Source organism: Portunus trituberculatus, chromosome 39, assembly GCF_017591435.1.
Source record: "Portunus trituberculatus isolate SZX2019 chromosome 39, ASM1759143v1, whole genome shotgun sequence".
NCBI lineage: Eukaryota > Metazoa > Arthropoda > Malacostraca > Decapoda > Portunidae > Portunus > Portunus trituberculatus.
This window is the reverse complement of record NC_059293.1, coordinates 20,908,589-20,923,588: the sequence shown is the minus strand read 5'-3', so window position 1 is coordinate 20,923,588 and position 15,000 is coordinate 20,908,589. Positions and strand designations below refer to the sequence as shown.

Genomic DNA, 15,000 nt, shown 5'->3' with positions numbered 1-15,000 from the left:
CTGTTTCGTTTACCATCCGTCGTGTCTTCCTCCTCCTCCTCCTCCTCCTCCTCCTCCTCCTCCTCCTCCTCCTCCTTCTGCAGCGCCTATTGTAAGAGGGAACCATACTTTACTCTCCCGCCGGATACGAGACGGTGCTCCTCGTTAAAACTTGCTGGAGTCTGAAGAGGCGGGTTGTGTAGACATTGGAAGGCCTCATCGCCACCACCACCACCATCCCCGGAGCCTAATCTGTCCCGGAAAGCGGCAAAGACGAGGCGAGACGAGGCGAATAGGAGTAAAAGGGAGTGAGGCGAGGTTTGGAAAGGCAAGGGATGGCAAGGGAAGGCAGTGTCGCTTGGTGGTAGTTAAGAGTCGTGCTTTGTTTGTGCTTGTGTGTGTGTGTGTGTGTGTGTGTGTGTGTGTGTGTTTGTGTGTCTTTTTTTATCTTTTTTTGTTGCTGTTGTTGTTTTTGATTAGTTCTTGTAATCTTGTTTTTTTTCTTCTTAATTTTTTTTGTTCTATTCATTCATTCATTTATTTTGTGTGTGTTTCTTGGGTGTCTTTCTTGTCTGTTTGTTTGTTTTTTAGTGTTTCTGTTATTGTTTTTCTTGATTAGTTCTTGCAATCTCGTTTTCTTTTTCTTCTTTTGCATCGTTTGCCTTTTATTTATTTCGTTTGTTTTCCCGATAGTTTTCGTTCCCTGTCTAATTGTAACTGGTTTTTCTTTATCATTGAATGTGTAACTGTTTGATTGTGCATTAGTATATTAAACTGTATTGTCCATAGAGGCCTTCCATTCTGCAGGTGAGGGAGAAGCTGGGAGAGCGTGGGAGAGGGAGATAGGTTGTTATGGATGGAAATGTTCTGTGTGTGAGAGAGAGAGAGAGAGAGAGAGAGAGAGAGAGAGAGAGAGAGAGAGAGAGAGAGAGAGAGAGAGAGAGAGAGAGAGAGAGAGAGAGAGAGAGAGAGAGAGAGAGAGAGAGAGAGAGAGAGAGAGAGAGCAAGAATATACAGACGTAATCACCACCAGAATAAGAAAAGAAAAAAACAACAAAAACAACAAAAGGAAAACAGATATATACCAAATGGAGGAGGTTATCTGCATGTGGAGGAGGAGGAGGAGGAGGAGGAGGAGGAGGAGGAGGAGGAGAAGGAGGATAGACTCTCTCACCTCCCCTCCCCCCCCCTCCTTTACTGGCAGACGATCGATAAGGCGACAGAAACAACAGTCCAAAAAAAAACTTTGTACGTCATTCTGATAGTGAGCGGAAATTTGTGCAATCACTCAGCCATCACTCATCCCCAGCCACCCGTCCTCCTCCTCCTCCTCCTCCTCCTCCTCCTCCTCCTCCTCCTCCTCCTCCTCCTCCCTCCTCCTCCTCCTCCTTCTCCTCCTCCTCCTCCTTTTTTTCCTCCTCCTCCTCCTCCTCCTCCTCCTCTTCCTTAATGTGATTCCCTCTCTCTTCCGCCATATTTCACCCCTCACCTTCATCTCTCCTTGTTATTCCTGTTTCTCCTATTCCTCTTTCACATTCTCTCTCTCTCTCTCTCTCTCTCTCTCTCTCTCTCTCTCTCTCTCTCTCTCTCTCTCTCTCTCTCTCTCTCTCTCTCTCTCTCTCTCTCTCATTTCTGCTTTCTCTCCCTTTTTTCCTTGACTCTTTCTTCTATTCGCTCTTTGATATTCGCTTTCACCTCCTCTCCTTGCTATTCATGGTTCTCTTTGCCTCTTTTGCCTTCTCTCACTGCTTTCCTTTACTCTCTTTTTCCTTTCAGTTACTCTACTTTCTATTTCTGCTTCCCTCTCCCTGTTTCACCTACTCTTTCTACCATTCTGTCTTCTTTCTTCTTCCCACCTTCTTTCTTTGGTTATTTCTGCTTCTGCTTCCCTTTCTGGACCTTCCTCTAAACTCCTACGTCTTTCACCCTTCACCTGCAATCCTTCCCTGCTATTCTCATCTCCCTCTGTACTTTCACGAGTCTACTTCTCGATCCTTGCTTGCCTTGACTCGCCTCTTTCGCTCACTGGTTGTTCCTCGCGCTAGATGCAAGAGGGAACACAGACACACACACTCCTGTTCTTTGCTGGTAAGGTAATAGAAATACAAGGAAACTGACTGTATATAACCAATGAAATGAGATAGTTAACAAAGGAACAAAGATCACAAGAGAAGAGACTGCCATAGCATAATTCTGAAGGGCTTTTGTTTCTTATCTTCCTCGTACTTTTTCTCCTCCTCCTCTTCCTCCGGCAGCTTGTTTGGGAGCCTCGGTGGTGAAGGTGGTGGTAGTATTGGGAAGACATAAAAAGTCTCATTGGGAAAGGCCATCGAGACTGTGAGAGAGACATTTGTTCGTGTCCCGCTGCTAAACTCAGTCTGCAGTGAAGCTTTGGGATTCCACGTATGAGTCAGGAGTCGTAGGAAAGCAGAGTGGTCTGTCTGTCTGGCTGGCTGGCTGGCTGGCTGGCTCGTTAAATGGATGGGTGACTGGCTGGTTAGGTGGGTGTTTGACTAGCTGGCTTCGTATTGCAAGATCTTATCGAACCTAGACATTCACTAAGGAATTTTATAGGGATGTTTGTGCTGGTTTGCCTCACTGTAATGTTGGTGTGTCTTGCTAACTGCGATGCTTGCTTGTCTTATTAGCTGAGTGCCTGCTTGACTGTTGCATTTGGTCGTATTGCCTTCAGTTCACGTTTAAATGCTTCTGGAATGGATTTTGTAGGGAAGAGAGACAGAGAGAAACAGAGAAGAGGGAGGTAGAGAGAGAAAAAATATATACACAAACACACACGGGCAGAAAGAGCAAGAAACAAAGATATAAAAAGAAAAACACTGCAGTAAGTCATCAGGAAGGAGCACTGAAGGGTCACTAGCTAAAAATATCCCAATCACTTTCTGCTCAGTCACATTCGTCACTCCCCCAACACTCGTGACGGACGAGGCACGATAAGCACAAATTTATCCCTTGATGCACTCAGGAAAAAGGGAGAACAGAGCACCATATCCATAAACAAACATGTGGGTGGATGGAAATGTGTGTGAGCGAGTACGTTAGTGTGTGGCCGAGTGCATGAATGTGTGAGTGGGTGTGTGAGTGTGTGGGTTGGTGTGTGAGTGTTTGGATGAATGTGTGAGTGTGTAGGTGAGTGTGTGAGTGTGTGGGTGAGTGTGTGAGTGTGTAGGTGAGTGTGTGAGTGTGTAGGTGAGTGTGTGAGTGTGTGGGTAAGGGTGTGAGTGTGTGGGTGAGTATGTAATTGTGTGGGTGAATGTTTCTCTACATTCAATAAAGCTCAAGTAGTTATTTTTAAGTGTTTTCTATAGCTATAGTGACGAAATAAGGAAATTTATGCATTACTAATACTAAAACACCCATAAACCCGGTTAATCGTCTCTGTGGCCTTTGAAAATAGTCGTGGTGAGAGACCAAACCTATTCTGACTACGATCCTAAAAATAATGCTGGAATTTTCACAGGGAGCTACAAGACTGAGGTAAAGAGAGAGTTCGGCGAGGCTCTTGATAGTATTTCGATATCCAGAATCAATCTCTATTGCCTGCTGTTTTTTATAACATGGTTGCCTCCTCCAGTGGGGCGGGGTTGGTTGAGGCGGGGTTAGGACGTGGTGGGGAGGACATAGTAGGCAGGTTAGCTCCCCGGGGCGACAGCTTGACCGTCACGGGGAGACACGGGAAGCATGGGAGACAGGGAGAGGGGGAACGCGTGCTATAAAGTCTTCATGTATTGGAAATTATATAAAAGGAGGGAAGAAAAATGATTATGTAAATAAATGCTGTGATATTTTCGTATAGTGTGTGTGTGTGTGTGTGTGTGTGTGTGTGTGTGTGTGTGTGTGTGTGTGTGTGTGTGTGTGTGTGTGTGTGTGTGTGTGTGTGTGTGTGTGTGTGTGTGTGTGTGTGTTATATGCATTAACAGACAGTGTGTCCAATACATCATGTTTGTTTTGTAGTTTTAAATCAGAACTTAACACTTTGGTCAATAAACTGTCTAACTATCTGTCTATCAACCAATCTATCTATCTATCTATCTATCTATATGTATATCCTGACTGGCCAAAAGCACTCCAAACCCTTTAAAGAGACACACACACGAGATCCCTTAGCTGGAAAACGTTTTATTTCCAGTACATATTCACGAGTGACGGGTGGGCAGGTGGACGGGCGGGAGCGGGAACAGAGAGGAGGTGGTCGTGATTATTTAGCAAACGCATGAGGCTCGCTGGCCAGGCTGCTCTTTGATGTGTGATGGCCGACATACATTACACACGAGTCTCGCTACGTAAATGCACGATGGTTTTATCTTGACGCAAACATTTTCTGGATCTTACTTTTATTTTTACAGCGCTTGAAATGTTCCGTGGGTTTTAGGACGGCTGGATGCGCAAATGGAGACACACAGACAGACACACAGACAAAGAGACAGAGAGAAAATCGTTTTTTTTATTTCTGTGTTATTGCGGCGAGTGGACGTGAAAAACATTGAGAACTTCATTAAAAGCACATAGACACAATATTAGTTTTAAAAAAATGTCCCTCAGACCACACTGCCATTTATTCCACTCTCCACAACAACAATAATAATGAATAACCGATGGAAGGTAAAAAAGCAATCATACAATATTCAATTCAAAACCACATTCACAATATCACAAACGTTCAAACATTTTACCTTCCATTGAAAACAGACTCTCTTCCCATTTTTCTCTAACTCGTCAAAAATATTCCTGAAACGTCAACAGCATAACACCTGCACTCTTACATTACCGCCTTAGGGGACTGCCTTAGGGGGACTGCCTGACGGGAAGTGCCTGATGGGGGTACCTGGGGATCGGGGGAAGTGCTTGAGGGAGTGGAGCGCCTAGGGGAAAGCTGTTTGTGGCTGCGGTAAAACTCAAACTCCTACTTGTATAGAAGGGGACGCCTCGCTTGGCTCAGTTCTTTCCTTCATCTATTTCATTCCACAGATTTTTCTTTATGTTGTGGCCTATAGTGCCTGTAGGTTTACTTGAAGAGTGTAGGAAGCGCTGTTCAGTTTCCACCCATTAGTGACGTAGGAAAATGGTCTTGGTCATGTCCAGCGGCGGGAACAGCGGCGAGGATAGAAATAACAATGTATTTTCTGAACTAGCAGTAAAGGAGGATGGTTACGGTAACGAGGGAAGAACAAAGAAGGGTTAATTTTCTACGCCAGTAACGAGAGAAAGCAGTTAAGGAAACAGAGTGTTAATGAATAAAAAGAAGGTCATCTTTCATACACTTAAACCAACAAAAGAAGGAAGCAACACATCTAATAATCTAAAAAGCAAAATATAACATCTAAGTGAACACAAAACCAATAAGACAAAGAACTGTAAGGAACTGAATGGATTTGTAGCACCGAACTAACAACAAGGTACAAAGAGAAGCAAAGGGAAATTCCATACTAAAAATAGAAAGGAAAAACACTGCGGGCACAATATAGGAAAGGCTGGAGGGAAGGTGTCGCGTCCCACACACCCACACACTGCAATAAGCACCAACGAGACAATACTGATCCCCGTAACGCCTTCCAGGGATATGAGAGCGCCTATCCCACCAAGCCAGAAGCCAAACAGCCGCCAGAAGTCAAGACCAGCGCCCATTCCTTGCCTTCCTTACTGACCTGTGCGATGTCTTGCCGTATCTGTGTGTGCGTGCTCCTGTATATAAACACGAACTGTTCTCCACTAGTGAAATGCTTTAGTGTTACAGGAAAATAATAATAAATAGTCATCTTCTCTTAAAATTTTCTAGCTTATATCACGTTGTAATTGACTTTTTCTGTGTCAATAGAGGAATAGACTGCTCGAGGTGGCTAACGTAACTTACCTTCAAGGAATATAAGACCTTCTTCCATTCCTTTCCCTTCCTTACTGTGCCTCGTGTTGTCGCAGTCTCCGCATAGCTAGTGTGTGTTTCTGCAGAGCCAACACACCTGCGAGGTATTAAAGACTCAAAACCTGCCTCCATTCCTTTCCTTTGCTTACTGCGTCGAGTGTTGCCATAGCGCGTGTGGCCAGTGGTGTCTGCAGCAAGACACTACATGTACGTTACCCGACACTGGTTCTCCTCACAGATAGAGGCTGAAGTTAAGGGCAGTGCTGGCTCGCATCTAGAACAAAGGGTAAGACGATCATGACTGGCGGTTATTATGCTATATGTGTGAAAGGAGAAACATTATCTTCTTTATTTTTATGTAGGAGAGAAAACTGGCCTAAGGGAATAGAAAAAATGAAAAAAGGTTCACTTAGTTGCCAGTCCCCTTATAGATCCGACAGGGTTAGCCAAAAGTCGATAAATGTCTTGAAACCTCCTTTTAAATGAAGTCAAGTCATAGGAAGCTGGAAATACACAGGCAGTGAGTTTCAGAGTTTACCAGTTCTAAGTTCTTATAAACACGATGAACGATATGATAAGTGACGCTGGTGGTGTTAAGGACAGTGTTGGCGGTCATGAGGGGGAAACCTTTCAGTAACACGGGATAAGTGGATCATGACTGGCAGTTATTGAGATTTACATGAAGAAGTTGAATCATAAATAAGGGAAATGATGTAACGAGTGACGCTGTGTTCCTCGTGACGGACGGCTTTTCATTTACAGAGAATAAGTGGGTCAGAATTGCCAGTTATTGCGCTTTATATGAGTAAGGAGAGTCATAAATAAGGCGAATGATATAACATGTTAAAGCTGAGCCGGAAAAGATTGCACGCTGGGAGAGGAGCAGCAGGAGGAGCAGCAGGACGAGGCAGATTAAAGGGAATTAGCGGATAATGTGCTATAATGAAATACCTTGCTGTACCTGACCTAAGACAACCTCACCTGGGTTTACCTGGCCCAGAGTGACATGACCATCGCAATGTTTAGTGTGTTAAGGCTTATTTTCGACTTTCTATACTTATCATATTAGGATTAGTATGCTTAAACGCTCTTTTCTGCCCCCAAGGACTCTTTTCATAAGCCACGGAGACGATAATTCGGGTTTCGTGCCTTTTTACCTGTTGATGATGCAGAATCCTTGTCAGATTATTGCTAGATATATGAAGCAACTCGGGAAAGCTTGTTACATGGAAGCATATGAGGACACGCACACGAGAGATTAAATTAAACATGATTGGGTTAAAACAAGAGAAGCAACACTCCTTCTTTTCAAGCCAAAGCAGTATGAGAGATTCTGATATTTTATTTTTACCCTTTCAGTACCATGCCACGTTTTCATATTCATTCTGCTTACTATTTGGTGATTTTATACAGCTTCAGAAACTTACGTGGCGGATTAAAATAGTGAAGACTCTACCCATCAATCTTCTGACCTCCATTGACCCTTCCTAATGTAAATAAAATCGTTTAAAAACACAAAAAATTCATGATGAAAATGTGTCCCAGAACTGAAGGGGATAAGTTTGAATCCTATGTTACCTCTTAAAGGGTGCTAGTGTGGGATTGTATGGTCCACAGGAATGTGTTTCTGGTTCTAGTAGTGGTTTCAGCAAGGTTTCTGTGCAAGGTTCTACTGAAGGATATTGTGAAGGACTTTGATGGAAGATGATGTGGCTTACAGACGTGTTTTTTAGAATTATTTTTTCTTTCTTTCTTTCTTTTTTTTTTTTTTACGTAGGGAAGAGGACCGGCCAAGGGCAAAAAAAAAAAAAATAAAAAAAGGCCCACTTGAGTGCTGGCTCTCTAAAAAGTAAAAAAGCGTCAGCCAAATTGGGGAGCAAATACCTCGATACCTCCCTCTTAAAAGAATACAAGTCGTAGGAATTCGGAAATAATGCCACACTTACGGCGAAAAACAAATTTAGGAACCTCAACTAAACATTTCTGCTGTCCCTGAAAATAACTCTAATGAAAATCGAACCCATTTCCCAGTACATGCCACAGTCAAACTTAACCTGCAATCTAAACAGCGTAGTAGAAAAGCTAAATCACTGCGGTTCACTTAAAAACACAACAAATCGTCCTGTGAAATGCAAGACCTCACAGTAACATACACTTGGAAGGTAGGAAGGCTGACCTCAAGAGTGGTGGCGTCCTTCAAGGCAGCACGCGAAGGGGGAAGTGACACCAAGACAAGACCTATATTCTCTACTCATTCTGATACATGTTGTGGGGTCATGTCACGCGTGTCGGGGGAATGTGTGCGTGTGCTGAGAGTGTGAGGGGACGTGAACACTTGCCAGAAATAGTGGTGGTCTAAATGGAAAAGTCCCTGATCACACACGCACAGAGAGAGAGAGAGAGAGAGAGAGAGAGAGAGAGAGAGAGAGAGAGAGAGAGAGAGAGAGAGAGAGAGAGAGAGAGAGAGAGAGAGAGAGAGAGAGAGAGAGAGAGAGAGACAGAGAGAGACAGAGACAGAGAGAGACAGAGAGAGAAAACCTACATATACACCAAACCATATTATACTCAAACACAACAAAACGTGAAAAAAAGTGAATAAATACACAAATAAATAAAAGCGAAACAAGATAAAACAAAAAGAAACTCAAATTAAAACCAAATAGTTTAAGCAAAAAAAAAAAAAAGAGGAAGGTGAAGAAGGAATTGAAAGAAGGAAAGGAGGGGAGTGAAAAGTGAAGGAAGGTGTGAGGGAAGGAAGAGAGAGCAGGAACCCCGTAAAGTGAACCCCACAACGAGGGCGGGCTCCAGTAAAGAGGGACAACAAGTAGGCGGAATAAGGTACGGTTTCGGACTTGAAGGAGACATAAAAGTTGGAAGATTGCAAGCCAACGAGAAAAGTTTCCACTGCTGGGGAAGGATCGCAGGAGGTACGGCACAACAACACCACGACGCGCCACGGAGGAGAAGGAGGAGAAGGAGGAGAAGGAGAAAAGAGAACATTAAAAAAGATATCCAGACTAAATAAGGATAAATGAGACAATATATACACTCACTCCTTTCCTAACCATTAATTCACAACACACCCTCCCTCATCCTTCCCTCACCACCACCACCACACCACTGCAGCCTCCCACACCCTCCATCACGACGTCTATCAACACCTCAACATCTAAAGCATGCATCCAACAAGCCAGCCAAGCAACGGAGGTCTGAAAGTTGGAGAAGCAAGGAAGCAACAGACTCCTATCCTTTTTCGCCCGTCGCCTGGAGCTAACAGTCCTGTGGGAGGGAGTGTGAGGCGCGCGATACCTAGCTAGCTCGGCTCCAATGCATTACTCGAGGTGGATTTGATGCGGTTCTCGAGATTAACCTATTTGCAGGCACGAGGCGCGAGGTAATGTCTGTGAAGATGCGGTCCCTTTCCACCTCCTCGTCTCCACTTGGGTCTCAGGGTGTGCAGTCACATCCGTAGGCATACATACACATGCTCTCAGACACGCACCTCTTCTCGCCTTCCCACGTCCACGAGATATGTGTTAGATATGTAGGTAGATAGATGGATACATAGATAAATAGCTGTATAAAGAGAGATATAGATAGATAGTTAGATTAATAGATAGACATGCTCTCAGACACGCAGCTCTACTCGGCTTCCAGTGTGTACGAGGCATGTAGGTAAATGGTTTAGTAAATAGATAGATGGATAGATAGATAAATAACTGTATAAAGAGAGAGGTAGATAGATAGTTAGATTAACAGATAGACATGCTCTCAGACACGCAGCTCTTTTCGCCTTCCCACGTGCACGATACATGTGTTATACGTATATGTAGGTAGATGATTTAGTAGATAGATAGATAAGTAGACATGAGTATAAACCGAGAGGTAGATAAATAGATAGACGAATAACAAAACAGATGAAAGTAAACAATAGAAAAAAAACACTTTAAATAAAAAAAAAAACACAAACTTATTTTCATTACCACACAAGATACTGACACTACCACACCCCTCTCCTCCGTTCCCACTACCCTCGTATTGGCTATCCACACTGCACCACCGCACCACCAACGCGAGGCAGAAGAAGCGAAGCGAGAGCGGAGTGTGCATGGGGCATTAGAGCAGCCGGGCTTTACAATACCGCCGAGGCTGCTCACTAAAGGATCGCCTCTCTGCAGGAACTAATTACGTCCATCGCTGCTGAGGTGAAGCGGGCGGAAGGTGCCGATACCAGTCAGGCGCTGCTGGCCGCCTTCCAGCTCATTTGAATAAAGATACTGTCTGCTGTCAATAAGGCTGAATCTCTATGACTCCATGACTGGCTTCTTAATGTCCGTCACGTGCCCGAAGAGATGCAAAAGGAGGTGGTGGTGGTGGTGGTGACGGTGAGGGATCATTGATTCAGTACATATCTTTTAACATGGTTCATATTATTCTACACTCATGTTACTCTAGTAAAACAATATTTTGGGCCTTTTATTTTCTCAATTGGGCTTTTTCCAGTAATATTTTTTACCCAGTAAGCCAATTTTTAACAGCGAGTCTTTCCCAGTACGCCTTTTCCTTTAGCAAGTCTTTCCTCAGTGAGCGTTTTTCAGCCTAACATTTTCCCTCATAATTTCCACGTTCGAAAAATCACAGTGGAAGAACACGAAGCAGGAACATGAATGAATCCAACACTTCCCTTTGCTTACAATCCAATGCTCGGAAAGTCAAGGCACAAGGTCAGGGCAACACTAAGAAAGCTTTCAATACTTCGCCACCTGCTGCGCTGAGAACAAGAGAGGCAATCCAAGGAGACACTTTCCGCCTAGCAAATTATTAAGACTCGGCAGTGCAGGTGACGGAGAGGCTGGCGAAGTGCAGGCTGTGTGTTGAGGAGGAAAGTGGAGGAAAGTGTAGAGAAGTGGAGGGAAGTGGGGGCAATTAGAAAGAGGAATGGGAGGTAATCTAGAATCAGAGTCTAAGTGTGTTCCTAATGAAGGGTAATGAGGCTATTAACGATAAGGATGCAGGCCATTACGATCCAACTTGTGATAAGGCGAGGCTGTGTGTGTGTGTGTGTGTGTGTGTGTGTGTGTGTGTGTGTGTGTGTGTGTGTGTGTGTGTGTGTGTGTGTGTGTGTGTGTGTGTGTGTGTGTGTGTGTGTGTGTGTGTGTGTGTGTGTGTGTGTGTGTGTGTGTGTGTGTGTGTGTGTGTGTGTGTTAACAATTTCTAACATTACATCGTCATGAACTGAGCCCATCACCCTCACAATATGCTACATCCCATCCCTCCCCATCCTTGTCCCCTCATTCCTCCCTCCCCCCTTCCCTACACACATTCTCCTCCCACCAGACATCAATTAATCTTGCTGTGACAGTGTGTCCATCCTTCACCTTGATTAATGAGTGACTATCAGAAGGATATTATGGCCCGTACGTCTGAGGTGCTTAAGGTACAGTGTCCCGCAGCACGCCAGCAGGGAGAGAGGGAGGGACAGGCGACGGTACGGGGCATGAAAAACAGTGAAGGAAGGAGAAGAAGGATGAATAAAAATACACAAAGGAGGGGTAAAGTATTAGGCAGGCAGGGATAGTGAGTGATGGAGGGAAGGATAGTATAAATAGTTGGTGTGTCTGCAGGAGTTGGTGAAGAAGGAGTAAAAGATGGATATATTTAGCCCAGGGAAACATTAAGGATGATAATTACTTTGAAAGTGATTGCCCTCATCATGATCAATCTTGCCTCGTCCAAAAGTTTAGACAGGGCTGATGGCTCCGCTCAGACAAAGAGAGAGATCAGAGCCTTGCATACCGAAATCCCGCGACTCTGTGGTTGAGGGACGCAGCGCTGCCGTCCCTGAAGCAGACACGCGCTGGTCAGGCGCTGGTCAGGGATGAGGTGAGAGCAGATACACACAGCGGTCTGGTAAATGTGTGTAGCTATTCTATCGTCCTCGTGAGCATGAGGATAAAAAGACCCGCCTCCCTTCTCACCTTTCCCAAACATTCTCCGAAATAGAAATGAGAATAAAAAGTAAAGAAATAACAGTCTGTTTTGAAATTCCAAAGACTATTTTTCAGTGACTACCAATAATGGTGTCCACGTGACATATAGTTGGGGCGCTAAAAACAGTTTTCTTTTCTTCCACAGATCCCTTTGCTGCACTACCACGCCCGCCATCTACACCCACGGTGGGCGCACCGAGGCTCCTGCACTCACACGCACAGCCTCTACCTCTGTTACATTCACGCCACAGCCCCGCAGCGGCGACTCACCCTCCATTGGATAGGAGGGCCTCTGGTGGCGCGCCTCATGCCCTCTGAGGGACATGACGAATGTGGAGGCTGTCGAGGCCGTTGGAGGCCAACAAGGGAGGCGCGCGCTCTCTAGTGGCTGGGTCATGGCGGGCCCGGCGGTGCGTGTGGACCGGGGGTGGTAGGACGCTGCCAGAGCCTCGCCACACCCCGGCCTCTGCTGCTGCTGCTGCTGCTTCCCACCTCACGCAGCCCATGCTCTGCGGCGACACCTTTCTGTCACACCACCCCTGGCAATGACCCATCCCGGCCACGCCCACGCCAGCCTGTCACCCCTCACCCCATCCTGCGGCACCCGCCAAGCCGTCGCCTCTTAGTCAGGGAGCCCGGGGGGTCCCCAGCAGCGAAGCCAGGCGTCAGGATCACCAGTGAGCCGCGTGAAACTTGCACTCTTGATTCCCACCAAAGTGAAACAGACACACTACCATTAACACGCCAGCAGGACCTGCCGACTCTTCCAGAACGAGGCAAACTGTGGCAAGGCCTGGATCGTAGCGGTGTTAATGTTGCCATGTCTGTGTGTGCGTGAAGTCAGAGCCCAGCCAGCTTTGCGCCACAAGGCAGCCGTGCAATCCATCTAGGAGCTATGAAACCTGATAGTTCCCGCCGCAACTTTCCGAAGAGGTAGTTTGGGGAGCCAAGGTCCAGGACAGCATGGCCAACCTGAGTCCCCGGCGGCGGTGAGAGGCGGGCCGCGAGTGTTGACAGGTGGCGCTGGGTGAAGGAGACTTGCCAAATATACCCCCCAGTCGTCACCGTGTTTGTGGGCGGCCCTCATCTGTGTCTGCCCGGGTGTGCCGCCAGTCAGGCTCAGTTGGCTCCTGGTGACGCACCCCGCACTGCGTCTCTTCACCCGCGACAGCCTGGCGTGGGCGTGCATGGTGTAGCGGGCGGCCTCGGAGGTCCGCCGCAGCGCGACTGTGGCTCCCGCCCGGTCCACCGCCGCTGCTGCCTCCACCTGGGGGGGCCGGCGTCTGGCCTCGCATGGCCGCGGTAATGTTCCTACGCAAGGCAATGCGTTACTACCGCCTCTGGATTTACACGTGCAATGCCGTCCTGCTCGTGTCAGTGTTCGTATTTATGGGCGTGGCCTTACGTGTGACAACTCATCCGTACCTGTCCCTCGTGCCCACACCCCCTGCCTACCACCCGACCTTCCTCTACGGTTACGGGGCTCTCCTGCTGCAGGCGGGAGTCCTGCAGGCGCTGGGATGTGTGGGCGCCCTGCGGCTCTCCCAGCGACTCCTCAACATCTACTGGTTTCTGTTGCTGTTCCTGTTACTGGGCGATGTGGTGGTGGGCCTGGTGTGGCTGTACCGCTTCGCTCACCTCACAGACGGCCTGCTGCCTTACGCCCGCAACACGCTCCACACCCAGTATGGCAATGACCCGGACGTGACGGAGGCGTGGGACACTCTGCAGCGATCCGCCAAGTGCTGCGGCGTCGCAGAGCCGCAAGATTACAACGAGACGCAGTGGGCGATGCGCCAGGGCCAGTCTGTCCTGAGGCTCCCGGCGTCGTGCTGCGTCATGGACGAAGGTAGGAGCGTGACGCCCAGCACTCGTCCGGTCAACTACCAGGCTGACCCGAGTCCTCGCCACGTGAAGCTCTCACGGAAAAAGCCTCCCACGGAAGCGTCAAAGAGTGCGTCACGCCTCGAGGGTCGCGCCAGCTACCGCAATCTGACGTGCGGCGACAACAGCCACGTGCGGGACCAGTACGAGGGCTGCCTGGTGCACCTGGAGCGCTGGCTGCTCGAGTCAGCGGAGACGCTTATGATTCTCGGTTTTTGTGTCATAGCTTTTATCAAACTGTGTTTTGTTGGCATATTACGCTTTGAAATACAAGAAATGATTCAAAAAATAAAAATCCTGCAAGGCGAGGCTCCATGCGTGCCCAACCCGGAGATCGCCGCGGCACTGGGCCTCGTGTCGCCTGACAAGGCGGCGGAGTGCGGGGGGCTGCTGAGCTCAGGCGGCGGCGAGGGGGATGGTGCGGGGGCGCCTGACGGGGGCGGCGAGGGCCATCAAGACTCAGAGTCGGGCGCCGCCACGCCCCTCACGCAACCCCGCCTCAACCACTTGCCCAGCCACACGGACGGGGCAGAGTCCGACACCAACTCCCACTGCGCCCTCATCACGGACACGCCCGTGCGTCGCCCGCAGCCGGACAAGCGTAAGCCTAATGGCAATAATAATGACGTGACAGAACTGCGCGAGTTGCGTCACGTGCGGCAGACTCAAATATGATAATGGCGAGCGGCCTCCTTGTGGACTCGTCTGGTGGGAGGGTGGAGCAGAAAGTCCACGTGAGCGGCGGCGGGCCTGAGCCCAGGTAGTGGATGTAGTAGTGCGCTGCCGCTGCTGGGGCCAGCGTGGGGGTCCGGGGTCAGGGGTCACGGGACACCCCACATAGCCTTACACCGCCCCCTGCCCCGCGCCCCGGCTCGCGCCGCCGCCCCTCCCCGGGCCTCGTAGGCACTGGGTCGCGGCTACCACGCGCGAGGCACAAACCAAACCTAAGGCCTCCGTAACTTAAGGTCACGACGATGACGCCAGGACAGTGAGGGACACGTGAGGGCCAGGACGAGCCGTGCCTCTCCCTCCCTCCCAGACCACAGAGGGCAGGGCAGCGGGTGGTCCCCTGCCTCGCCCTAGCCACGCTGCTTGCCGCTCCCACACCGCGGTGACACGCCTGCTGCCGCCCCTTCACACACAAGGTAAGCAACAATAATACGTATATTCATGTGCTACTTTTAGACGCCGAGACTCCGCCCACTGCAAACTGCACACTGCTGCTGTTGTTGCTGATGCTCACTTCTTGCTACGGTGGCGGCGGTGGCG

The 15,000-nt window shown here is 48.2% G+C and overlaps 2 protein-coding genes across 5 annotated transcripts in view; one reads left to right on the top strand and one right to left on the bottom strand.

Annotated features, from left to right (window-relative positions):
* The window catches only part of LOC123515584 (pseudouridine-metabolizing bifunctional protein C1861.05-like), a 321,550-nt gene that overhangs the window by 252,024 nt on the left and 54,526 nt on the right, over positions 1-15,000 (bottom strand). The window lies entirely within an intron of this gene.
* Positions 1-15,000, top strand: part of LOC123515587 (leukocyte antigen CD37-like) — a 280,350-nt gene that overhangs the window by 220,453 nt on the left and 44,897 nt on the right. For all 3 annotated transcript variants that reach the window (XM_045274343.1, XM_045274342.1, XM_045274341.1), the window contains one exon: positions 11,993-14,876. In XM_045274343.1, the coding sequence (XP_045130278.1) occupies positions 13,141-14,406 (1,266 nt within the window). In that variant the 5' untranslated portion in view covers positions 11,993-13,140 and the 3' untranslated portion in view covers positions 14,407-14,876. The remainder of the gene's footprint in view (positions 1-11,992; positions 14,877-15,000) is intronic.